This window comes from Aphanomyces astaci (assembly GCF_000520075.1).
Source record: "Aphanomyces astaci strain APO3 unplaced genomic scaffold supercont1.2, whole genome shotgun sequence".
Lineage (NCBI taxonomy): Eukaryota > Oomycota > Saprolegniomycetes > Saprolegniales > Verrucalvaceae > Aphanomyces > Aphanomyces astaci.
The window spans coordinates 424,248-448,443 of NW_009798265.1; the positions used below are offsets into that span (position 1 = coordinate 424,248).

Below are 24,196 nucleotides of genomic sequence, written 5' to 3' on the forward strand. Positions count from 1 at the left end.
TAAACATCCTGAATAATCCGGATACAATGGAAACGTTCATACGGATAAGTGCTGTATACAAAGACCAAGATATACTTGATGCTCCTTTTCGGCCAAAATGTGCCTGGCTCCATATATTTCCATACAAAAAGGCTGGTTGGTTTAAATTCTATTACTCGATCAATTTTTCACCAATCGAAATTTTGAACCGTAACTTCTGTTGGTCTTGACCAGTTCTATCGTTATTATGGCTTATTTTCCTAAAAAATATCAATACAAAGTTGGAATAACTGTCGAAAGACAAGGCATTTTTTTGTAGTCTTCAGTTAAAATGCACCATACTAAGCTTAGTATAAATTTGAGCCACAGTCCGTATCCGAAAATGCCGGATAATCCATTCTATAATTGACAACGTGCTTTGTCAGGTGATTATTAGCGCGCCATGGCAGGTGAAGCGCGGTACTTGGGACGGTCGACATTGATGGAAGTGCGGGCGGTGCTGGTTGCAGAGAAGCTCAAAACGTTCATCGGGGGTCTCCATTATGTGAGCAAGGCCGGCAAGGAGATGAGCATCGAGTGCTACGCAGATTCGTTCGTGTTGCGTGCATTGAACGATTCCCACTCCGTGTCGGCCGAGATCACGTTTGCATCTTCGTTTTTCACAGAGTACGTGCTTCCGTCCGAGCTACAACGACGCGTCGTGACGGATGCATCTCCCCTTGTCAAGTGCACGACGTTGGCGAGTACGCTCCTCAGCATCTTCAAGTCGACAAAGAACGTCATTTCGGTGGACATCGTGCTCGAGCTCGAAGGCCAGCCGTCAAACGAAGACATGTTTGATGCAACTATGATCGCGTTTCAACTCCATTGCGACCGCATGATCACCAAAACCCACCGCATTCGACTCACACAAAGCCAAACCATGCGACCTGTGTTTGACAAGGCCAACTCCCCGTCCCGGTATCTGTCCCGATGATGGCATTTAACCCCATCTCTTACATGTGTCTATAGAATAAAGCTGCGTCCGTTTCACTTGATGACATTGCTGCAGCATATTTACGGCACGGACGAAGTCGTCATGTCGTGTTCGTCGGCACAAATCAAGTTTGAAAGCTATTACACGAATCCATTGGATGGTAAGATAACATGTATAAATATATCCCATACAGCTGGTCGCTTTATCGAGTATTTTGTGATATATTGTAGTCAAGAACCACGTTCACACGGAAACCACCGTGGACAACTCCGAGTTCATATCGTGCGTGATCCAAGACCATGGTAGCACCAACGGTGACACAGACGAAAGCGAAATTCTCCAACTCATTTTCTGCTTGAAAGAAATCAAGGTTGTGTATAGCCTCACCTTCTTGCTCTAAAATGTAGAGTTACCGTAGGCGTTACTCGCGTTTTGTATCGCCAGTGCCCTGCCAGAGCTGAGTTTTTACTTTAGTCGCGGAGGAAGGTAGGGTGAAATCACCTCAATAGCTTGAACGTTATAACAAATACCCCCTAGTCCTGTATTATTCGCGGCAGAAGGGTCGACCTTTGGTGCTGAAATCGTGCTCTCCACCGTAACTACGTTTGTCACTGGGCCATCGCAAGCGACCAAGTATGTGATATTGTATTGGAGTGGGAATATCATTTCCAGCATGCTTGTAGCTCCCAAGAAGCCGAATACTCGCAACAGAAGCGGCGTCGGCAAGCCGAGTAATCGCTTCGATCATCTGGCTTTGGTTCACCACGACGACGACGCTATTGTTATTCAAGTCTTCTCCGATGTGATAAATAAGTTCGATTTTCGGTGGAGTAGACATCAAACCCCGGGCCTATTTGCAGGTTTTCATTTTAGAATGCCGTCCACAATGCGATCAAGATACAGGTTCCCTTGGCCCCCTTGCAATCTTTGCCCTTCCAGATGACTTAAACAGAGATTTGTAAACTGTATCCAACAGTCATGTGTTCTCAGAGTTCATGGAACGGCGTTGTCCCTCCTTGTCGGAATGGATGGCTGTCGCATGTCGAGACTTTCGGTGGACGGCGGCAGTTGATCTATCTGCTCGCCAAATGCGGTGGTGCCATCGGGATGACTGAACACGGCAAACAGTTTGGGCACAGACGGCAACGCGGCGGGCGTTTCAGTTGCCTACAATCCATAGGCATTGTCGTTAATCATATACCGTTACTAGACGATCGTATATCCAATTGAAAACGCACCTGACGGTACTCATTGCCACGTGGCAGCGGCAGGAGCGAGGGGGATTGGTAGTGGAATTCCCGGCACTGGAACGTCAAGCCCACCGCAACACACAGGCCCAGTAGAAGGGCTTCGTGGGTGGCGTCTACGAGCCACGAGTGCGACCCGCACACGCATAAGAACACGACGTCGAGCACGAACTTGGTCGCAAAGTAGATGGCGCAGACGCGCACAAAGCGGTGGAGGACGCGCCGCTTGGTGTCGATGGCGGTGGTAGTCGGGTCAATGCCGGCATCGTCGAGGGCCAGCCACGCGGAGAAGAGGACTCGCTGGCGCTTACTCGCCAACGATTGCATGCTAACATCACAACCATAACATGTCATGCAAAAACACTACGTTGGACCGTTCGTTGGTACGTGATCACGACGGCGGCCACAACGACGCCCGCAAGCACGGGGTTCCATCCGTAGTTGTCGTTGGCGTCGATCGCCGGAAACCCAATAAAAGGCAGCGCGAAGACGCACCTGTTGCCATATGAGATGGATTCTGGAGAGGAGAAATGTCACAGGCAACAACGTCAGGGGGGGCAGCGATGTACCCGCGAACGTTGAGCCATAACGTGCCAAACCCATCGGCAATTGTAAACACCACCGCGAGAAGAAGCCATAGGACGGCCCGTTGCAAAGCATCGGCGACGCGACCCCTGCCGCGGGCGATCAGTTCGTCCACGAGATGCGCTGGGTCGAACATTGAGCACACAACGGCATTGTGGGCCACCTACGGTCATATTTGTTTGACTTGTAGGTCGAACATGCTACGAACCTTGAGCACAGCCAGGAGCGTAAGGGGTAGGTGGATCCATAGACGAGGACCGCGACGGATGTGTCGCAACCAAAGTCCCACCAGCCACGTCCACACCAACGTGAGCGCGATGGTCACTCCTCGGTGCCACCCGTAGCTTTTCCCGGCGCAGTCCCCGGACACAGCATCGCAAATCCAGTAATCGAGCGTGACCTGAACCCCCACGGTGGCGTTTTGTACGATGTCACATACATCTAGGACGAAATGCGTTTGGATCGATGCCTGTGGGGAGGTGAAGAAGCGGCGACGAAGGGTTTCGAATTGGCTGGTGGGTTCCAGAATATCTTGCCTAGGAGAGACAAGCGTCTTGGTGACTTCCCCAGTTTTGAATCAAAGGCAAAGCGTACGTAGCGGGGGAGTCTGCAGGAACGCGAAACGCAAATGCAGTGCAATGTGTCCGCCAGGGGGCGGCGGGAGCGCAGAGGGTGTCCTTGGAGTTTGAGGTGATAGAGCCCATAGCGGCATCGTCGCAGATCAGTACGACCGGCACCGCATCCACCCGGGAAAAATATACGCGGGACTGGAACGATATCGCCATGGCCCCGCCAGTGGAGCTGGAAAACGCGTAGCTGGTCACGTGCTTCACGCGCTCATCTCCAAGGACAAAGTTCCACCGTTCCCACCACGACGAGGCATGGGCTGCCCCCGCGCACCACAAGAGGAGCACCGCCAGCAGCATTCCAATGGGACCTTCGCTTTGATGTTCACGACAATGCTAAATATACCACGGTTACGTGCTATAATAAGAAGGTCAAGGAAGCGCTGTATGGGGGGTATCTCAACTGTCACCTATGTGTTCCTTATTCACCTGCTAGTCGAGGAGCGACAGCTTCGACGGTATACTAAGGTTTGGCCGCCATCATAATGCCATCGTAGCTGTAAGAACCAAAGTCAACTCAAATTGCAACGAAAAGTTATTACAGTAGTTTTTTTAAGTACTAGGCAGCTGTAAACACGAATTGCTACCACATGCATACTGGAATGCAATCATTGGCTTCATTAGAATGAATTGGGCCAACCTTATTCCTTGTGCGAAAGAAACTTCATTGAAGAATAGTATTGTTATGGCTCTCGATGATTAAGGAGACCTTCGCACGGTTTACCCAACGACCGTGAGTTGTCTGGATGGGAGAACACTGTGGCCTTCATGATGATAGGCACTACAAGGGGTACAAGGGAAAGGGACGTCGCCTCGATCCCTTCCGGGGAGTTTGCAATTGGAACCACCTACGTGGCCACGTTTAGATGTAACCTCGTATATGACTTGCTTAATACCCTGGCCGACGGTCGAGGTCGAGGGGTGTAGGTCAATACATAACTAAAATGCCGGCAGCGAAAGGTGTAACCCATAAGGAGAAAAAACACCAGCTCAAGGCCTTCCACCATGGCATCCTCAGCGACTGTGGTAGTGGGGTGCACGAGGAAAAAGACCTATCTCACACATTAAATTTCACGTGTGTCGAACGTCCAAGTGACGAAGACGTACAATCTTGACACAGTACGTTTCGAGGAAGTACAAGACGGAGTACAGGCGTGCGGCCCGGAGGAGGCGAACTTTGGTGCCAAGGGGCGATGCATCGGGGTTCAATCCGGCTTGTTGCAAGGCGTACGCATATGTGTGAAGCTCATTCAGACGCTTGGTGGACAACGTGGTGATCCTGGTCAAGGTTATTGAAGGGGGAATATTATGGGGGGGGGCGTTATTCAAAGGGGCTTACATGAAGAGAATGCACAAGACCATCACAGCTGACAATATGGGATTCCACGAGTCCGCAGATTCGACCAGCGAATAGCCAAAATATAAGATGGCAAGGAGGAACCTATACATACGTTAGCACGCAAACCCCTGTGGAAACAAGTATCAAGACCGACTACCCTCGATCATGCACCCCAACAATGTCGCATCCATCCGACAAGCCAAACACCACGAGCATCATCAAGCACGTCACACCCAGCTGCATTATTTCGGCTAGCCGCAAGTACGCCAGGGTGGCGTCCATACGAGACACCAGAAACGCCAACGACGCTGTGCCAGTGGCAATCACCTTGATGCAAAAATATGTGATCGATACGAGGTGTACTACTGTATCCATACCTTGGTAGCCAGGGTGAGGGACATGATGACATGCAGCTTGAACACAGGCGCGCGACTTCGGTATGTATGACCTGCCCACACAATGCCAGCTAGGACCCACAGCACTGCGTACGTCGTGTAAATGACGACGAGCTGATTCATGTGGTTGCCGGCGCACTGGCGAGGGCTGGCGGCGTCACACATGGCGTAGCGCAAGGTAGCAGAGACTTGAGTGGTGCCGTCGTCTTCGCAGTCATCCGACGATGCACATGCAATGGAACATGCATCGATCAACATGTGGTGCATCCCTGCTGACGTCGACGGAATGTCGTCTGTGAGGTCAATCCTAGCAAACAAAATCGTCTCGGATGGGGCCGACCAGTTGCTACGAAGGGCCATGAATACCATCAAAGATATTCGTTGCATCCTACCTCTGCAATATGGAGCTTAGCGTCCCTAGCATGGGATACACTGTGCAGAGAGATTGCAGGAGAGTGGCCGATGATTTGCGACTGCGCTTCATACAAAGCGGCCAGCTCGCGTCAGGGTACCCCAAGGTCAGCATCGTTGAATATGCCGCAGCATCACATACTACCAAACCCACGCCGGCGGCCGACCCAGGATACACAACGGTTTGCAGCGACATAGCAAACGTTCCTCCGTTGGTGAAGTTGTAGCTCACCAGATGCACGATGGGCTTCCTCGTGATTTCAACTGCCTGCGTCTCCCAAATCGATGCCCCCAAAGCACCCCCACCAACGATGCTCAATAGAATCACCGCCAAGGTCGTCATGACCCCCATCTCTCAAGTTTGAAAGTGTGCAAATCTAAAATTATCTTGGCATTTACAGTTAGCTCAGTCCAAGCAGTACAATGTAACCAGCAAACAATGTGGCCATCACGGATGTCCAGTGGCCCTTGTCTTCGCGACAGTCTCCGATCAAAAAGGATTTCCATTACCGCGTCGACGTAATTAACAGTAAACTCAACACTGCACATTTACTTATAAGTTGCACGCAATAAACATACCACCTACACAAGTCTCAACTGCTCCACCCTATATCTAATAAGTGCTATACATTGTCGATGACACCACAATGGGCCTTCGTTGTATTACGGCCAATCTCTACACTTCAGCTCCATGAATCTCGTTTTCCGGCACGTTCCATGTCACGGCCAAGGTGGTGCCACACTCGCCTTCCACTCGAGTGACACTTAAATACGACAGCAACTGCCGCAACGCGGTCTGCATGTCTGCCTTGGTTGTCCACTTGGTGCGTTCCAACGGAACCAGCTGCTCCAGCAAGTTTCTTCGGACGTCCACCTGTGTAGTCAAGCACGACGACGGCTGGTATAGCGTCACGCGCAGAGGGAGTGCGGGGGTCGCTTCGGACGTGTCCAACACCGTCACCAGCACTTTTTCCCCCGCGACGGCGCAGAACGTCTTGTACAAACAGGGGGGAGTTGCGGGGGTCGCTGCTCTCTTCCCCGTCGACTCGTCGAGGATGACTGGAACCACCGCGGGGCTTGGGGGACTCACGACACTTTCCTTGACAAACAAGCGGCCAATGGAGGGCTTACCGCCAGCATCATCGCCTCCTGCCATCATCTCCAAGTCGATGAAATCAATCAAATGGTCGGCCAACGCCCGTTCATGACCGCATTGGAGCAAGACCACGTCCGATCCAATGGTTTCCATAAGTGTTGCTCCTCGCACCCACACTGACAGGGTTTGGCTCGTGGCAGCAAAGTACCCATCGATGCGGATGTGCACATGCAACGCTCGATCGCCAACTGCTTCGTCGGTGGTGGTTGATGGTAGTGATGTGAGATCGAAGGCGGTGAAAATGACGGCATGACCTCGAATTTGCTTGGCTTTGGACGTGATTTTTACCCCGCGCTTGTCCACTACCAACGTCAAAGTGAAATTTGTACACGAAAAGGGTAACCATAGAGTACCGTTGTCGATGAGCAGGTGGTTGTTGTGCAAGGTGTTGCCGTCCATGTTGGAATTGATCGGCGTCGCTTTGTACTCGGAGTACAGTCTCGACCGCACCAACGTAGCTGTAAAGGTGCCGTCGGGGTGAACCGTCCGATCCAATCGCGTGGTTATGACGTGGTTGAGCCACTCGGGTACAGTCTTGGATCCAATCAAATGGGCTTCGTCTGGCCCCGTCACCTAAACACAGTACAACTCATCTATGCAATCGACATCAAAAGTACCTCGCGCAGCTCGTGCATGCCATCGACGTGGACGATGCAATGTTGGCTGATCTCGGGGTGGTAAATATCCATAGACAGGAGGAACGAATCCACCGACGTGTGAATGTCCGGCAACCCTAAAAAAGCAACTAACGAATATGCCAAAAATACCACCATATTGTACCTGGTTTGTTGGGCAAGATCACTGGCTTTAAGTACGCTTTCATGGTGAGCGTCGCCATGAGCAACGTGCCGTTGCACCGGAACGATCCCGTGTGTAGTGTCGTAACCACATCGTAGAGCAAGCACAGCTTCGTCCCCCCTTCCCCGTCCAACATGCACACCGTGTTTGCCAGCAAGTCCAAGTCGTCGGACGTGATCGGTCGATTGAGGGGGGTGTTGTCCACAACAAGGGGCGTGGACGGCTTGGGGGAGTTTGTTTCCCCCTCCCCGACGACGGGGGACACACGAGTCGAGTACTTGACAAAGCATCCCGCGCTCTCCAAGCGCACGGCGTGCTGGGTCGTGTCATAAGTACACAGCAGAAAGATGGCGCGGATCGCTTGCAAACGGTCGGCGGCCGACTCCACGCACGTCCACGGCCACGTCACCATCGTCTGCACTTCGGCGTCGCAGAGTCCAATCACGTGCGTGTGGCTCATCAAAGGGAGGTACACGTAGACGTTGAGGCCGTAGATATCGTTTGGCAGCACGGCCAAGTCGACGTGGCAGATGGCCCGCACCGATCGACTTGATTTCGCCACGGCCTACTCGTGCAGCTTGAAGTTGGACAATGTAGCTATCTTTTGGGAGCGGTTGGTACCTCAGAGTACATGTCTGGAAAATACGGCAGCTGCACCACAACACAGTCGAGTTGTCTGTCGAGGGTGACATGGGCATCGGACACGCTTACTCGGTCGAGCAATGATTGGACCCACAGCGGAGACATCACAGGTCGAACCCTCCTTAGTAGCGTGGCCTTGCGTTGCTTGCACAACAGCACTTCGCGTCGTTCTCGCGACGACAGCATCATTTTCACGGACGCGCAAGTGTCGGGACGATATGCCTCCAGCCGCACCGCACCCGTCCACGTCATTTCAAATACACTGAGGATCCACTTGATCTGAAGAAAGAAACAATGAAACGTTTGAATCATCCTTCGTAAATTCGAGATCGTACGTTCGTCCGAGGGGTAAACACCACTTGGCGTCGAAGCAGCCGCCCCGATCCTCCATGTTCACGTATGCGCACCCTCAGGTCTGCTGGCAGCTCGACGGACTTGGGGGCTTTAGCGGTGAAGTGGTGGGCAAATGGAAGCGTTAGTTGCCGGTGCTCGATGTGGACGCGGTCCAGCACATAACGATACATGGTCTATATATCATGTCATGCATGTGAATCTACAATAATACGCAAGCCAACTATGTACAGTAGCTAGTACCTGAACGTCCATGGAATCGTATGCCGCCAATTCCACAGGGTCCGTCGCATTGAGTTTGAGCTTTTGGAACTCGTCGTCGTTGACATGCACCGTCCACGAAATCGTTTTCGAGCTAAACGAGTCATGCACATGTACGTCCAATTGCAAATGACCCATCGCCACCTCCGCCAGCGTAATCTACCACAAGTACATACAGTAATAATATATATATCATAAAAAGTACTCAAGTACATAATGATATATATCACGAAATAACTCAAGGTCAAAATGACGTGTAACTATCATGAAAGTATCCAAGTACATAATGCGACGTGTATCATAAAAGTACTCAAGTACATAATGATATGTATCGTGAATAGTGTATTACAGTGGCAAAGTGGCCGTGAATTTTCCGAGTCAGCCGACACAGACGCATGGCGCGAGGCCGTAGCTCCAGTTGCATCGACGGGTCTCGTCCCCGGGGCTTGGACAAGGCGCAGTACCCCACCACGCTCTTGTACAACTCTTTGGGATTGCGAGGGGGTTTCTTTTGCTGCAGCACTTCGAGGGAGTTCGGGGCCAGCAATATGTTCATCTACAGGTTATGTACGTCAGAACGAGAGACGAACCCTTCGGTTCATTTGGTCGTGATTTAGCCATACGTCAGCTTCGGGGATGTCGGCTTTCCACAGCATGGACGTCACAGGGTCGTAGCAACTCACGTACACGCGGTGGCAGTCTCGATACAGCGTGATAATGTGCAATCTGCCAAAGAGATTAGATTACTCGAAATCAACTAGACGGGCCTACTGATTGTTGATTTTCTTGGATTCGCGGTAGACGCGGACGTCTTCGAGGATGGCACACGCAAGCTTGGCCGAGATGTCCTTGTACAAGGGGTCGACTACGATAGACGATAGAAAACACATATATCAGCCTGTGATTTCATTCTGGTGGGTGGCGACGGACATGTGGACGGGTCGGTCACGGTAATGACACTACTGAAGAGGCCCGGGAGCGGCTTGGATCGACAGATGGGCACCGCACACCCCCCTCCTTCGTGGATGTGCAATGCAAAGCGGACCACAGCATGGGTATACAGCGCCAAGCGATGCATGAGACTTCCATGGCTCGTGTTCATGGCTGGCCAAGATGCATGCTCCAGGTACCTAATGCGTAAATACATGTATCAAGCAGATGGACGACGATTGGCACGTGAGCGCACGCACGTACTCCTTGAGCACCATGATGTTGTCCACAGGCAAACACGTCATGTTGACAGCTTGCAACTTGTCGGCAAACAGTTCTGGAGTGGCGAGGAGTCGGCGACTCAAGCGCCTAGAAACGAATCCATTTGCTTTTTTCAATAATATGTCTTGAAAGGTCGTATATCGCTTCAAAAAGATATAGACATTATAGAATAATTTCACATCATATTCTCATGTAGAAACAGACACAATGGGATGGATAGTACACTATATCTCAACGGACCATGTGACAGTAGAGGTAGCAGTGTCTGGGGCGTTGTAGCGTTGGGTGGGGGTTAGCAAGATCAAGATCGCTTCCATCACAAACACCAAGCCAAACGGCGGTCGGTCGTCCCAACTTGTCTGAATCATTTCATCAAACATGCGGCCGTCTGTCAGCACCGTGCGTCCGTCTGCGGCCAACTAGACACCACCATGAACATGTAAATCCTAAAAGCCACACAATGATTCAACCTGGGCGTGAATCTTGGCGTCCTTGTCCGCCATGGCAATCAAATCCGCCTCCGTCACCCCTAGCTCACGGGTATCGCCAAGCCCAGCGCGATTACTCAAATCGCCCTGAATCAAAATGCTCAACGGGCTCGGTCGCAACGCCTTGGCGATGATCGAGAATTGGCCCAGGAATTTGCGCTGTTGGCCGAGGCTGATGCCAATGTCGGCATCATACAAGACACTACAAAGATATATATATAAACCTACGTCTCGTCCATCTATCCTCACCTGTAGCCAGCATCGAATGTTTGCTGGATTGTCTGAATGTGCATGGCGTTGGGGGTGTTGATCCGAAGAAACAGCCCTGGAAACGTTGCCATGATGGTTTGAACCAGCAAGTGCTTGGCATAGCCTAGATACCCCATATGACGATAATCATCAGCAAAATGTATCTACATCTCAAGAAGACCTGGAACATCACGGGCCAAGACAATCAGCAGCGGGCGCGGGCGCTTCGGACAGTCTTGTATCAGAGACAAGGGCACGAACTGCCGCTGGCTGTGGTGGTCTTCCAAGTCGCACTGTATCACACATCAACACACGAATGCAACAGTCAAAAAACAACGAGAAATGCCACACCGCAATAGATTCGGCGCGGTCTTCGTAGGCATAGTCTTCTAAATTGAGCTCCAGCACGGGCGTCGGCGACAGAAACACATGCTGCACGTCGCTAATCGTCGCGAGGGCTTGGATCCATTGAAACAGCGTGGACGACGTCTTGGCCAACGCCCCTGTGATACAAGTCATCAGTATTTCCTACCCTAAATATCGAAATATTATGATCTTAACCTTGGGTGGCAAAATGCGGGAGTGTAAAGTGGCTGTCGTTTCGGTAGGCTTGGATCAACGCCAGTGTTTCACTCGACAGCGGCAGCAGCATCCGCCCTGCACTCGTCTACAACATGTCAGAGACCTCTCGTTCCAAAGCTACATATTCTGTATATGTATCGTACCGCCAAGGTGTGCAATGCGCGCAAGAGCGCTCCGGCGCGCCGGAGGAACTGACCGCCTTCCATCCACCGCACTTCATGAATCGGTTGGTCGTGTTTCCGTTTGTCCTTGGGGGAGAGGCAGCTACCCCACGTGCTTTTCAAGATGCGAATCAAGCCCAGCACAACGTGCGATGGCTTGACTGTGTATTTGCTCTCGGGGTGCTTGGCGTACGCACACAGCAGCCGACCCAGCTCGACCAGTTCGTCCGTGCACAAGTGTTCTGTGAGGTAAATCAGCCGCAGCTTGGCGTTGTGCAGCGCCCGAAAGTTGCGCATGCGCTGACGACCGAGCCGACCCCGGTACGTTTTCTGAATGACCACGGCCGCCTTGCGTTGTTTCTGGGCATGCCGTTCGAGTCGAGTGGCATTTCGAGCCAGTACTCCCCGAGCCAAGCATTGGATTTGAATCGCAGCTTTGCGACGATGAAATAGCTATACAATTATACATTGGTTTCAACAACATGGGGGATAAGAAGGGTGGGGAAATATACATCAATAGTGATCGCTTTGGACAGGGAGATACACAAGAAGGGGAACTATTCAACTGTCTAGATCGCTAACAACGTACGTACTTTGAAGACGCGGCGGCGGGCGAGAAACCCCCGAGCCAACGCCTCGATGTACGTGCTGGCAATCGTATACTTGATGCGGATGACCTTGTACTCGCGGCGCGCGAGGATGCCGCGGACGATCTTTTGAATATGCGTGGCCTTGTATATTTGCACGAGTTTGACCTTTTCCGCGACGACCTGCGCTTCGTCCATTTGCTTTTTCCGGAGGAGTTCGGCGACGCGCTACAAGTTCTCAATGCATGAGGATGGACAACGATATATGTATCATGCCATGAATGATATATATCATTTGGGTCGTACACCGTTCTCGACGGCCGACTTTTGCGCGGCCTTGAACGCTTCCATCGCTTCTTGTTTGCGATAGATTTCCCGCTTCTTGCGCTCAAACTCGACCACTTGTGTGTCCAAGTCTCGTCTGAGCATGGCTATCGTCGGCGAGTCCATGGCGCCACTCGGCAGCATTGGTGAATCGGAAGGTTCGGCTACAATAGTAACTGACTGTTGCTGCTTGGCTATGGCGTCCCGAAGCCCTGCAATGTGATCCCTACTCATAACATCCTTTAGTTCAACTCGTATTTATCGATTAGCTTGAGATATTTATATGACAAACTCGAGGTTTTTGTTGGCTACGATGGTCTTCTCCAGCTCTTCTTCCATCTTGGCGCCTCGCGATCGCATCATGGGCATTCGAATCCGGCCTTGCATGTCTAGAAATATTTGTTTCATGGCATGTTAGTTTTAGAATGTCAATGGGGTATATATATTAACCCCCGTACTGAGCTTGGTTGGCGGCGCGAGCATCCCCGCCTGCTTGATCGACCCGGTGAGCTTTTCATTCCCTTTCGACGGCACACTCGTTTCGTTGGCCGGCGACGCTGATCTCTATCCACACATACATCCACATGTCTAAGTACTGTGTGGAAACTGAATGGTCACCGTTAGCCGGGGCGACGACGTCGTAGCTGTGGATGATGTAGCTTCTCCTTCGCCAGGGGTGGCCGAAGAAACGACTCCAGCAGTCACGTGAGTCTGTCGAATGCTGGCCGTCTTGGCTTGCTGTAGCGCCACCGCCTCTACACACCCACAACATGTAATCGAATGCTTTATATGGTACTCTTACCAGGAACCAGTCGTCCGTACAAGTCACGCTTGAACCGTCCAAAGAGAGATTCTTCCTCCAGAAGACTCTTTTCCGCTTCCCGAATCCGCAGCACATCCAAGTCGCCAATCTGAGACGGGAGCACCACCGTCGTTTTGGCCTTGGTGGTTGGCGGGCGGGACGCTTGGAATCCCGCGGGCTTTGGTCGGGGAACCAAGTCTTCGTCGTTGAGAACTCTCGTTTCATACGCCGTCTTGGCTTTTCTACCAGCAGCCGTGGTGGGCGGCATTGGGTGGACAGGAGCCGCCGCCACGGGCAGCCCCCCAACCGACAGGAACAGATCGTCGATCGACGACGTGGTGGGGGTGCCAGGTCGTCTCGGCTCAAAGACCTGCCCGCGGGTGTCCAAGTTGTCTGGCATGACAAACGGGTTCCGATCCAGTGAAAATCCGAGCCACCGGACCATCACGTCGCACTGACATGCAGTTCTTTGCGTGAAAACCCTCGACAGTCAAGAAGGTGAACGTAGTACTACTACCTCTTGCATAAAATCCAAGTCGGACGGTACTTTTAGCAGGTAGTTGACGCCGTTCCATTTGAACGGCATGTGCTTTGGCTGGAGTTTGCGCCACGCAGCGATGGCTTCCACCACTTCCACAGTCGTCAGCCGAATCAGGTCCAGTGTGTTGGCCATCGACCCCACCAACGTGTACTGCGACTCTCGCTTTGACATGTCCAACAGCCTTGTCAAGTAATCTTCTCGCAGAATGATCGCTTTGAGCACCTCGAGTTCCTACATCGCAATCATCGTCAAAGCATGGCCTCTAGGTTATGCACAAGTGTTGTACCATGCCGCCGTTGCCAGGCATGTCCGATTCGAACGTGATGTTTCCACGATGCGCAGGGGCTTTTACAATGGACGCATCAGACTCTGAATGCTTCTACGTGGGTCCCACTGCGTTAGTTCAGTGGTTACGACGAGAAGAACGCACGTGATGGGGACATGGCGCTGTGGAGGTTGGTCGGTGGCCCTTCTTTGATGGACTCGATTTGGAAGGTCTACGGTATCATCTGTCACGCTATGGATATACTGGCCATGACGACGAATTGTACGAGATTTTCGGGGCCAGCCCGCCATGTTTGTCCTTGGTGGCGTCGTAAGGTGGAATCCGACGACTGTCGGCGACGTTGCCGCCATCAACCCACCCATTAGAAGGTGAGCCACCTGAAGACTTCTTGGAGCCTGAAGGGGGCACCTTGCCTCCCGGGCGGGGCAGCAGCGACATTACGGCGCAATTTTGGATTATTGAGCGTTACATTTGGTTGAAGGTGAAACGGCTGCTACTGTTGTCGAAATAGGGTCGTATCACAACTGTCGTCGCCCAATCATGTATAGTGTGACGTGCTCGTATTCTCAAGTGTACGGATCTGGCAATGGGATCACTCATTTGGAATCGCCAAACGGGCTACAGTACCGAGAACAAACACGCAGCCGCCAGGCATGAGCTACACCAACCCAAACGACTGCGGTTGTGGAGGTGTTGGTCTAGTATGACATGAGCTACGGTCGTCTATGTACGCAGCTAACTGTACAGTAGTCTCACATGACCTCGTCACTGTCCACACAGGTGGCGGTTTATGTGGGAGCAGCATGTTGGACGCATTCCATGACCCATTGGCATGAAGGTGAGGAGTTCCGTATCCGGACACAATCGTGCGTCGGGTCGCCTTTCGCAGTCAGTATACAAAACACAAGAGGAAAGGCGGATTTCATGACCCAATCAAATGTCAGGTATTCATATCCGGATGCAATGGAACGTTTTGGTTGGCCGTTGTTTGTTCCATGTCGAAGGTACGCTCAAAAGGGTGGAGCGGCGGTAGTTTGAAATTTGCGACCAAGGCCGTACGTTACAACTTCATGGAAGAAGTGACGATGGTTGATCGTGATGATGACGGTGTTTGGGATGTGTGTAGGACTCTTTGATGGGCAAATCAGACATCCAGGACATCAAGCTCCAAGTGAACGAGCCCAAGGACCCGTTCGAGGTCAAGCATGGCTACAACTACGACTATGTGTTCGTGTTCAAGGTGCACGATGAGACGGAGGAGTTGACGCAGATCCAAAAGGATCTGTCCATGCGCACCGTGCTCCAACGCTTGGCCAACGCCGGCTTGGAAACCAAGATGTACTACTCCACGTCCCGCGACTTGGTCTTTTGCAAGGTATCCATCTTACTTCGTCGGTCGTTACGTTTTTATCGTCGAGCACGTGCCCTCATGCGTCGGCTGTGGTAGATCCGCGCGTCGTTGGAACGTTTGTGCAAGGAAGCCGATCGCATCGATCTCAAGCTAGAATTCGACGCCGACGAACTCAAGCGTGTGGCGGAAGCGGGGTACCCAGACCGCGGCATCGCGCCTATTCGCATCAAGGACGACCCGACGTTGACGCACCGCAAGGCGTTTGACAACATCTTCGCCAAGTACGACATGGAACCTCGTTTGCAACCCGTGTACAAGAAATACGGCCACAAGAAGATTCCGTTCCGCGGCGTAGACCGCATCAAGCTGATCCTGAGCATCGTGGGGTCATCCACAACCGACGGCGGGTGCCACCTGAACGTGACGACATTGACCATCAAGAAGTGTTTGGTGACAGCGTACGCCCTCCACGACGAAGAAGAGCAGGCGTCGCTGACCAAGAAGTGGATCAACTGGGCCAGTCTGCCGTGGCAACAGCCGTACACCGAGATCAAAGACTACTACGGCGAGAAGGTCGGCCTGTACTTTGTCTGGCTGGGCCACTACACGACGTGGTTGATCGGGCCGTCCGTTGTGGGGATCGCCATGTTGGTGAACATCGTCATGGAACACACGCCGGACGCGCGGCTAATTTCCGTGTTTGGGCTGTTCATGGCGCTGTGGGGTACCGTGTACTTGGAGAGTTGGAAGCGCCGCAACTCGGTCATCAAGCTCGAATGGGGCATGGACGGGTTCGAGGAAGAGGAAGGCGACCGCGCCGAGTTTGACGGCGTCGAGGTCGAATCTCCCGTGGACGGCCGCCCCATGCGATACTTTAGCGCCAAGAAGAAGACCAGCCGCGTGTGTGCGTCCTTGGTATGATCACGTCAACGCCCCTTCCTTCTTCCACCTCCTCTTGCTGCTCATGATTTGGCGTTGACGTGTTGTTATTAGGTGTTTATCTTTGTGTTGATCTTGATGGTACTCGCCGCGGTGGCCGCGATCTTTGTATTTCGGTACTTTGCCCGCCCGGGAAAAGCACTGGAATCGTTTGTGACCATCTCCGGCGTCAACTTGAGCGTCCCCATTGGAGCTACATTGAACGCTGTGCAGATTCAAGTCATGAACGGCATCTACGGCACCATTGCCGTGCGCCTCAACAACTTTGGTATTGTGTTTCTTTTACCCCAAATTTGGTCGACTTTTGGGCTGATCCGTGCAATCTATCGATTGATTCTTTGAATCCTTTTTTTGTATGTCCAAAGTTGTCTTGTGGTGATTCGCATCACACTAATTTCTGGCACACACTAATTCGATGTTAGTGATGGTTTCCTGCAATCTGATTGGCTCAATATTCTTCTTCTGTCCATCATTTGGTTTTCATTCTCCATGTCGCGCCAGTTTAGAATATAAACACACCACAATATATATATATATATATATATATATAATATATCATTTATCCAAGGGAACGAACCCCGAAAGAAAGAAATAAAATCGATTGATCTATTGTGCTTTTGAGTGAAATTTCATTGTGTTGTGGCGTGGCTTCGCGTTGGAATTTAAATCGCTTTGATTGGCTACCTGCTCAAAATTATTAGCCAATCAAAACCCATTTCTCAATGAAATTCAACAACCAATCAGATCGATTGTGGATCGGTTTGGTCGATTCGATTGCACCCCCAAATTTGTACTATCAAATCGATTTGATTGGCTACCTACTCAAAATTATTAGCCAATCAAAACCCTCTCAATGAAATTCAACCAACCCGATCGATTGTGGATCGGTTTGGTCGATTACTATCAAATCGATTGATCTATTTTGACTGTATCTTTTGACTGGGTTGTGTTTGATAGAAAACCACCGCACCGAGACCGAGTACGAAGACAACTTGATCGCCAAAACGTTTTTGTTTCAGTTTGTCAACTCGTACGCGAGTCTGTTTTACATTGCGTTCATCAAGAATGCCATTCCTGACAACGCGTGCACGGACGTGGCCAAGGGCGGGTGCCTCTTTGACCTGATGTTCTCGCTCGGGATCATCTTTGGCCTCCGACTCACGTCAGGCAACTTCTTTGAAGCTGTGTTGCCGTACATCAAGCGAAAGCTCGCCGCGCGGTTCCGCAAGCCCGACACGTCCGAGGACGGCGTCCAGCGCCATGTGTCGGCCGCCGAAGAGCAAATGCACCTCGGCGCGTACGACAACATGGGCATCTTTGCCGACTACAACGAGATGATCATCCAGTTTGGGTACATCACGCTGTTCGTGGTGTCGTTTCCCCTGGCGCCGTTCCTGGCGTTGCTCAACAACTACTTTGAGATCCGCATCGACGCGTTCAAGCTGGCCAAGGAGTCGCGACGCCCGAATCCCCACGGCGCCGAAGACATTGGCACGTGGCAGACGATTTTGGAAATCATGGGCACCATCAGCGTCGTCACCAACGTCGCGGCCGTTGTGTTTGTGTCCAACCACACGTTCTCTGGCATGTCGTTCGAGTCGAAACTGTGGACGTTCATCGCCGTGGAGCACGTGATCCTGCTCTTCAAGTACGTGCTCTCGGTTGTGATCGACGATGTCCCCGAAGACGTCAAGCTCCAGCTGGACCGGAGCAAGTTCTTGAACGACAAGGTCGTGCACTTGATTCAAGATGACGACGACGCCGACTTGGTCAAGGGCAACAAGCTCAAGGTCGACCTGACTATCTTTGACGAAGACGTCTAACCCAAACTGCATTGTGATATCATGATGCGTGTACGTACAGTGAGTTATCAGCACGGATACAGTAGATAAACCAACATGAACGATTTGTACTTGTTGTAGTGGTGTCCAGGTCAGTATATATATATATGTATATATATATGGGAAGGGTCATGGAGTAAAATGCTCTTACGACAAACACTAACGTTACAGTTTTTGTACGGCATCGTTCTGTACTACTAGTACTATTAATAGTATTGTCCTTTTACCCCAAATTTGGTTGACTTTTGTGCGGATTCTTTGCCAAATCTATCGATCGATTCTTTGTACTGCCTTTTGTATGCACAGATCGTCCAGGATCACACTAATTTCAGTCACACACTAATTCGATGATCGTCGAAGAGTGGATAATTTGATTGGCCTCTCGATTCTTGTTCTGGGTTTTGATTAGTCAATCGATTGTCTGCCGATTTGATGTTGCTCATTGACTGTACTATCTGCACCAGTGGATGGATCGCTCTGTATCCTACTAGTATTGTCTTTCTTTGATCCCAAATTTAGTTGACCTTGGTGCTCTGATTCGCCAAATCTATCGATCGATTCTTTGTACTGCTGGCTGGCACAGATTGTCCAGTATCACACTAATTTCAGTCACACACTAATTCGATGATGAATATTCGTCGAAGAGTGGATAATTTGATTGGGTACTTGATTCGTGTTGTGGGTTTTGATTGGTCGTATATCAATTGACTGCCGAGTTGGTGATTCTGCTCATTCGTTTGAGCACCCAAACACTTCAATTTTGAATATATCGACTACCGTAGTTGGCAATATTAATAGTGCACCATATCCTCCCTCTTTGGAATAAGGTGGAGATTCTCAATGCGGTGGAAATGTGCTCTTATAACTTAGCGTAAACACGTAAGTTGGAAGCCGAGTAACGTTAGAAAGTCACGAGTGTATTATTTCGTCAGATCTTTCTGTGTGTCTAGTAGAGTTAGTAGTACATGGTTATGCCAGCAGCATCGAAAGCGACACGACGAGATCGCCGTCGCGATGGGCCACGTTGTGTTGGAGGTGTTGGCCGTCCGGCTTGGAGATCATCACGACAGGAATCGTCACGTGATGGCCGGCCCCGTCGTCCGACAAACTGTACAGCCGATGGGCGTTGGCGGCGGTGGTGGGCTTGGAGTTGACGGCGATCATGCCAATGCCCCCCATCTGCTGGATGTGCATGGCTTTGCGCGTAAACGAGCACTTGCCGCGCTTCACGAGCACAATTTTGCCTCTGATCGAACCCTCCTACGATCGATATATATATATATACATTCAAGTGGGTTTAGAATATTTCAGATACATTCATTATATAGTAGGTCTGTACCAGGGCAGACAAGTCGCGGCACGCCGTTTGAACGTCGTCCAACGCTGCATATAAGGCTCCGTCCACGCGGCCATTCTAACGACATTTCACCCATGTGATATTATCGTCCTACCAATCAACTGGACGACAGGTTCAAGAACGCACGAACCGACAACTTGTAGCCGAATTGAGCTGGCGAGGCCGACAACGTCTTGAGGTGCACGTCGCCGAGGCGGATGGTCACGGCGGCGTCCAAGTGGGCATTCTGCCAAGGAATAATATTATTCGATATGGTGCATTTCGCCCACATTTGCCAATTTCGGGGTTGATTGTAGAAATAATCACCAAGAAATCGAGTCAAGCAGTATTGTGAAGTATTTGGTACGAATTTCCAGACCCCTTCGAATCACGAATCATCGACTGCTATTGGCTCGTCCAATTTTGAGTGGATTTATTTAATTGGCTCTTACAAAAAGGGCAAGTATATTCAACCAATCAAATCACTCCAGCATGATTGAATATTGATCAGACAAACCACGCGAATGTTGCAAGTTTATAGCGAATATTCACAATATGATTGGATAAATTTTTTTAAAGGTTATAATAAATATACTAGTAATTGACTAAAATGAATGAAACATATTCGCACTTTTAGACTTTTATCATATACTACCGATTGTTGGGCGGTTCAGTCAACCAAGTGCCGCGGAGGGGAAACGATGAGCTCAACTCCAAATACAAGAACAAATACAGCAGGATATGTACCTTGGACGTGAGCGCCGAGTGTTGGGGTGCCGCACACGTGCGATGCTGATGCGCCTGTCGGACAAACTTGCGCCGCTTGGACGTGGCGTCTTGGTACAAGGATGGGACGATGGGGAACAAGTGGCCTTCCGTGGTAAACAGCACCTACACCACCCCAGTTTGAAATTGTGAAAACGGGATGGCTAGCTACAGCTAAAGTTGCGAGATTGATCCGTACATGAGACGCAGAAAGCGAGTTTTGGTTGGTCGCGTGCTTGGGAATGAGCACGCTCGTGTCGTTGCTGAAGAGCAAGTACAAGTACTTGACTGTTTCGCTCAAGAAGAAGCTGTCCATGCGATCCTCCAGTCGTTTATCGTGTACATTGCCCACCTATGATCATGGATCAATATCACACACTATATATTGAGAAAGAACGAAGCGGTAGGCAGGTTTAGTAGTAGTAGTACTAGTAGTAGTACTAGTAGTAGTAGTAGTACTAGTACCGCGGCATAACCACACGATACGCGCGACGTGTCTTCAATATCTTGGAGCAACTTGCGGCCGATTTTGAGGTACTTTTCGTCTTTTGTGGCTGCGTACAAGTGATATGTGCTTTCGGCTAATTCCGGGCGAAGGGGGTAGTGTTGCGCCCAGTGGATCACTGACCCTTTGCCCGACCTGTCGTAGAGCTCTGGCAGCGCCCCTAACCGTCCCTAGGTGGGCTATACAAGTACCAGTGAAGTAGCGTACCGAATTCGTTCCATAGGTCGAACAACTGGTGGTGGGACCGCACGGCGGCCGAGAGATCGCCCGCCAGCACTTGCAGCCCGGGCCAGAACGCTTGCAAAGCAGACACGCGGTTCGAATATATGTGCCCGAGACTCATGTCCACTTCGCGGTGGTACCCGTCGCGATGCAACAGGTGGGTTTCAATGCTCACATAACTTTTGTTGAACATGTCGAGAAAGTCGCTGTCCCCAGACAAAATGTAGTACTTGAGCAGGTACTCGTAGAACGAATCCAGCCCTGCACCGATGCCAGTGTGGGTGTGCACCCAGTCGCCCGTGTTGACATTGATGGTACTGCCGAGCAAATTCAGGTCCGACCGGCGATCCCACAGACCCAGCACTGCGTCTCGCGCCACTTCTTCAAAGTCAGGAATGTTGGACAGTCTACGTCAGAGGCCATGAATCGATATGAAACCACGGTAAAGTGAAGTACTTACCTGGATAGAACGGAAAACTCGAGCAGCAACGAGCCAGCAGCAGCAGGACACGTGAGTGCAGGTGCGTTTCGCATCATACCATGCTAAGCCCATATGTATGACGATATTGTAGTAGTAGGTAGTACTTAGGTACTCAATTTATGAAGGTAAGAAGTCGGTACCTACCATTAGGTTCACCCGATGGACGGGCAGACCAGTTTTGGTGTTGAAGGCAGGAAGCAACCTCGTGCCCAAGTCCACGGCCAAGTCGAGTAGTTCTCCTTGATATGCCAAGTGCATGGAGCCCACGGCGCTAGCATGATGCATCCATGAGACTAAGCTGGAGATCCGTAGTTGTGTACCCTGACGTTGCCAGCATATGCGCAGACAAGAGTCCGCCAATGACCCGAATGGTCGATTCAAAGACGGACACAGTCACATCTCGGTCGAACGACACCTACATGACACATCTGAGGTTGAAATTGTACGTTGAGTGGCGGTTACAGTGTGGATCACACGGGTGACGGCAGCCTCGAACTCCACGGCGTCCACAAGGGCCAGCATGGACAGCGAGTCTATGAGCTGCTTCGACGTGAGATGGCATTATATGATTTGAATTCACGGCTACCGTCAAGGCAAAGCCTCCCAACGCGTCGTCAAGGTCGCCGCGCTCCTTGCGGTCCCACCTTCGTCCTTCGCAGCTCAGTGGTTTGAGTTCGTCCCACGGGTATGCATGCGTCATGTAAGAGTTGTATCCATGAAAGAACATTTCCTTGGCCTTCTCCTGGAGGTGCTGCTTCTCCGTCCAATGCAGCGCGTTCGTGACAACACCGCCGATCGCCACCGCCGCCGCGGCGATGATGGCGCCCCAACTGCGCATATTTGAACTGTCAAGCAGTAAACTCAGGAAAAACGGCCAATAAGAACGACAACAGTGGTCGGTAGGGCTAGGGCACGAAGTGTAACAAAATTACACAAAGTTATATATATACCATATTTCGTTATATTCATGTGAACATTTATCCGTTCCCGCGACCCGCCTTTGTCGTGCGACCTCCCTCAATTGTCACTCACGTCACAAGTACTCCAATACAACTGCCAACTATCATAACTATGTAAGGCCCCCCAGACCCCAGTCACAACTCGCTTTCGCCGTCATTACAAGGAGTACAGTAACTACTACAGTAGTAGTACTGCCGTGATATGAAAAAAATATATTTATTCTAATTGTTGGCGTCGATCACGATTTTGAGCTTACTGGTTGGACGCTTGAATTTTATGAAGCTTCGTGTGATGCTCCGGAGAATTGTGTCACTGATATTGTGCATTTCACCCAAATTTGGACTTGTGAATCATTTCGTTAAATAGCATTCGAATCCATTTGATCCAATTTACTCTCCGGATTCGAATCGATTTGACAATAAGTTCACCCCGACTATTGCCAAAGTGGTTCTCCCCCGCAGCAGCTAACAACATTAATAGGCGGAGTCAATTTAGGGGGAAAAAATCAATTTTGTGCACTCGGTTGGATCGTCAATTCCATGGCGGCTCTGGTGGAACGACTTGGCAGCACCCATCGCAAGTGCTAAAGCCGCCACTTCGGTACTTGCGATGGGTGCCACCAAGACGGCTTGCGCCACCGCTCGCACAACCACTAGAGCACACGGCAGGGACGGTGTATAACACCGACACGGGCTGAATGGTAGACGAGAGGGATGACCACATGTTGGCGTTTGTCGAAGTGTTAGATTTGACAATTTTGAATTCGCAAGGCAGTTCACCTTGTGAATTCCAAAAACGAATAGACACATGAAAAATATAAATACAAACTTGAAGATTGATTTAATTGCAAATTATTACTGTACTAGTAATATTTATGGAAATCGCTACTTGCGAATTCCATACCACCTTGCTCTGGGAGAGGAGGGAAAAACTGGATTTTATTATATCTCTACGAATGGTACTGGTAAGTGATAAACTGCATTGAGTCGTGTGTTGAACAGGGGCTATTCATTTTCCAATGAAGTTTGGGCCAAATTTTCAACGGCTTACTAATCACTAGTTCAACTCACCAGACCTCAATCATTTGTTCATGCTTTCACATCAAGCCACAATATCGTCGTGCCGTTGATGGTTAGCTGATTCTACACCGACGAATGAACGCCTTCTTTATAACCGTACCGGTATATATTGCGTGTAGACTCATTGTTGCGTAGCCACGTACCATGGTATAGTCTTGTTAACCGTTTCGACGATTGAGATGTCTGAACAAAGCCTGTGCCAACTATTATCCGGATGTTTTATAGTATACGTATATGGTTGGAATGTACTAACCGTAAGTTTAACGTTAACGTTATCGTTTTTTCCAGATTCTTTTAATTTTCACTAAAGTTACAAAAATCAAGTTTATATGAACTACTATTACACTAGTAGTATGTACTAACTGTAAATGCACCAAAATTTGAAGTCAAATACTGGACCTTGCCTCTTTATATTTTGACATAATATACAGACACGACACAAAACCGACAATTTTTTATCGCGTGATTGGATAACTGACATAAAGTCGTCCTTTCATTGGTCAGAGTAGTTTCGGTTCCATCCATTGGTCGAGAATATTGTCGTGGCAGCAACATATCATTAACATGTAACATGTACGCAATTCGATTGGTTAGATGCAAATAGATTACCTAAAACCGATCTTTGACAGTTTTTCACTTGCCAAATGGACGCGATACCAACGAAGGAAGCGATCCAGGACGCATTCCACGGGACCTCGACCCGGCGTACGTACTCAACG

The 24,196-nt window shown here is 50.4% G+C and overlaps 6 protein-coding genes across 8 annotated transcripts; 2 read left to right on the forward strand and 4 right to left on the reverse strand.

Moving 5' to 3' along the window:
• Positions 1-392: 392 nt before the first annotated feature.
• On the forward strand, positions 393-1,945 carry H257_01048. Of its 2 annotated transcripts, XM_009824063.1 has the most exons (6): positions 393-939; positions 991-1,115; positions 1,186-1,325; positions 1,374-1,441; positions 1,493-1,588; positions 1,639-1,945. In XM_009824063.1, the coding sequence occupies exons 1-6, from the start codon at positions 422-424 to the stop codon at positions 1,688-1,690; spliced, it is 999 nt and encodes a 332-aa protein (XP_009822365.1). In that variant the 5' UTR covers positions 393-421; the 3' UTR covers positions 1,691-1,945. The 2 variants fall into 2 exon arrangements, with proteins under 2 accessions (XP_009822365.1, XP_009822364.1); XM_009824062.1 differs by having other exon boundaries at positions 1,493-1,945.
• A 577-nt stretch (positions 1,946-2,522) lies between these two features.
• On the reverse strand, positions 2,523-3,742 carry H257_01049 (hypothetical protein). The gene is made up of 4 exons (XM_009824064.1): positions 3,382-3,742; positions 2,996-3,323; positions 2,772-2,950; positions 2,523-2,697 (listed from the first exon to the last, which is right to left on the reverse strand). Exons 1-4 carry the CDS (start codon positions 3,711-3,713, stop codon positions 2,553-2,555), a joined length of 984 nt encoding a protein of 327 aa, XP_009822366.1. The 5' UTR covers positions 3,714-3,742; the 3' UTR covers positions 2,523-2,552.
• A 290-nt stretch (positions 3,743-4,032) lies between these two features.
• H257_01050 (hypothetical protein) lies at positions 4,033-5,925 on the reverse strand. The gene is made up of 7 exons (XM_009824065.1): positions 5,540-5,925; positions 5,130-5,493; positions 4,910-5,079; positions 4,753-4,854; positions 4,521-4,692; positions 4,310-4,465; positions 4,033-4,261 (listed from the first exon to the last, which is right to left on the reverse strand). The coding sequence occupies exons 1-7, from the start codon at positions 5,908-5,910 to the stop codon at positions 4,097-4,099; spliced, it is 1,500 nt and encodes a 499-aa protein (XP_009822367.1). The 5' UTR covers positions 5,911-5,925; the 3' UTR covers positions 4,033-4,096.
• A 257-nt stretch (positions 5,926-6,182) lies between these two features.
• On the reverse strand, positions 6,183-14,442 carry H257_01051. 2 transcript variants are annotated; one of them, XM_009824066.1, is made up of 29 exons: positions 14,264-14,442; positions 14,143-14,209; positions 13,999-14,091; positions 13,689-13,943; positions 13,172-13,625; positions 12,988-13,124; positions 12,828-12,933; positions 12,662-12,758; positions 12,352-12,595; positions 12,052-12,273; positions 11,441-11,911; positions 11,277-11,382; positions 11,067-11,218; positions 10,897-11,008; positions 10,716-10,839; positions 10,449-10,668; positions 10,219-10,397; positions 9,961-10,065; positions 9,697-9,896; positions 9,538-9,631; positions 9,390-9,492; positions 9,116-9,322; positions 8,749-8,925; positions 8,490-8,681; positions 8,134-8,433; positions 7,495-8,077; positions 7,332-7,447; positions 7,068-7,287; positions 6,183-7,016 (listed from the first exon to the last, which is right to left on the reverse strand). In XM_009824066.1, exons 1-29 carry the CDS (start codon positions 14,434-14,436, stop codon positions 6,235-6,237), a joined length of 6,291 nt encoding a protein of 2,096 aa, XP_009822368.1. In that variant the 5' UTR covers positions 14,437-14,442; the 3' UTR covers positions 6,183-6,234. The 2 variants fall into 2 exon arrangements, with proteins under 2 accessions (XP_009822368.1, XP_009822369.1); XM_009824067.1 differs by lacking the exons at positions 12,988-13,124; positions 13,172-13,625; positions 13,689-13,943; ... (1 more) ...; positions 14,143-14,209; positions 14,264-14,442 and having other exon boundaries at positions 12,828-12,958.
• A 551-nt stretch (positions 14,443-14,993) lies between these two features.
• H257_01052 (hypothetical protein) lies at positions 14,994-18,205 on the forward strand (the record flags this gene model as incomplete). The annotated part of the gene is made up of 5 exons (XM_009824068.1): positions 14,994-15,053; positions 15,125-15,373; positions 15,446-16,264; positions 16,343-16,556; positions 17,246-18,205. The coding sequence occupies 5 exons, from the start codon at positions 14,994-14,996 to the stop codon at positions 18,109-18,111; spliced, it is 2,208 nt and encodes a 735-aa protein (XP_009822370.1). The 3' UTR covers positions 18,112-18,205.
• An 821-nt stretch (positions 18,206-19,026) lies between these two features.
• H257_01053 (hypothetical protein) lies at positions 19,027-22,289 on the reverse strand. Its single transcript, XM_009824069.1, has 12 exons — positions 22,025-22,289; positions 21,901-21,978; positions 21,759-21,853; positions 21,583-21,709; positions 21,418-21,500; positions 20,943-21,364; positions 20,696-20,895; positions 20,430-20,582; positions 20,213-20,356; positions 19,617-19,712; positions 19,469-19,543; positions 19,027-19,389 (listed from the first exon to the last, which is right to left on the reverse strand). The coding sequence occupies exons 1-12, from the start codon at positions 22,274-22,276 to the stop codon at positions 19,099-19,101; spliced, it is 2,016 nt and encodes a 671-aa protein (XP_009822371.1). The 5' UTR covers positions 22,277-22,289; the 3' UTR covers positions 19,027-19,098.
• Between the last annotated feature and the right edge of the window lie 1,907 nt (positions 22,290-24,196).

Bases quoted from the DNA above. Each gene is read 5' to 3' on its own strand.
- H257_01050 (XM_009824065.1), bottom strand. From the start codon at position 5,910: ATGGGGGTCATGACGACCTTGGCGGTGATTCTATTGAGCATCGTTGGT. The intron at 4,855-4,909 runs GTAGTCGGTCTT...ACGTATGTATAG, and splicing joins GTTGGGGTGCATGATCGAGG to GTTCCTCCTTGCCATCTTAT. The intron at 4,693-4,752 runs GTAAGCCCCTTT...AACCTTGACCAG, and splicing joins GTCTTGTGCATTCTCTTCAT to GATCACCACGTTGTCCACCA.
- H257_01048 (XM_009824062.1), top strand. From the start codon at position 422: ATGGCAGGTGAAGCGCGGTACTTGGGACGGTCGACATTGATGGAAGTG. The intron at 940-990 runs GTATCTGTCCCG...ATGTGTCTATAG, and splicing joins AAGGCCAACTCCCCGTCCCG to AATAAAGCTGCGTCCGTTTC. The intron at 1,326-1,373 runs GTTGTGTATAGC...GAGTTACCGTAG, and splicing joins TCTGCTTGAAAGAAATCAAG to GCGTTACTCGCGTTTTGTAT.
- H257_01051 (XM_009824066.1), bottom strand. From the start codon at position 14,436: ATGTCGCTGCTGCCCCGCCCGGGAGGCAAGGTGCCCCCTTCAGGCTCC. The intron at 9,632-9,696 runs GTCCGTCGCCAC...CGTCTATCGTAG, and splicing joins CGTGACCGACCCGTCCACAT to TCGACCCCTTGTACAAGGAC. The intron at 7,288-7,331 runs GTACTTTTGATG...TACTGTGTTTAG, and splicing joins GCATGCACGAGCTGCGCGAG to GTGACGGGGCCAGACGAAGC.
- H257_01049 (XM_009824064.1), bottom strand. From the start codon at position 3,713: ATGCTGCTGGCGGTGCTCCTCTTGTGGTGCGCGGGGGCAGCCCATGCC. The intron at 2,951-2,995 runs GTTCGTAGCATG...ATATGACCGTAG, and splicing joins CGCTCCTGGCTGTGCTCAAG to GTGGCCCACAATGCCGTTGT. The intron at 2,698-2,771 runs GTACATCGCTGC...ATATGGCAACAG, and splicing joins TTATGGCTCAACGTTCGCGG to GTGCGTCTTCGCGCTGCCTT.
- H257_01053 (XM_009824069.1), bottom strand. From the start codon at position 22,276: ATGCGCAGTTGGGGCGCCATCATCGCCGCGGCGGCGGTGGCGATCGGC. The intron at 21,365-21,417 runs GTAAGTACTTCA...CCTCTGACGTAG, and splicing joins GAGTTTTCCGTTCTATCCAG to ACTGTCCAACATTCCTGACT. The intron at 19,713-20,212 runs GTACATATCCTG...ATTCCTTGGCAG, and splicing joins ACTCGGCGCTCACGTCCAAG to AATGCCCACTTGGACGCCGC.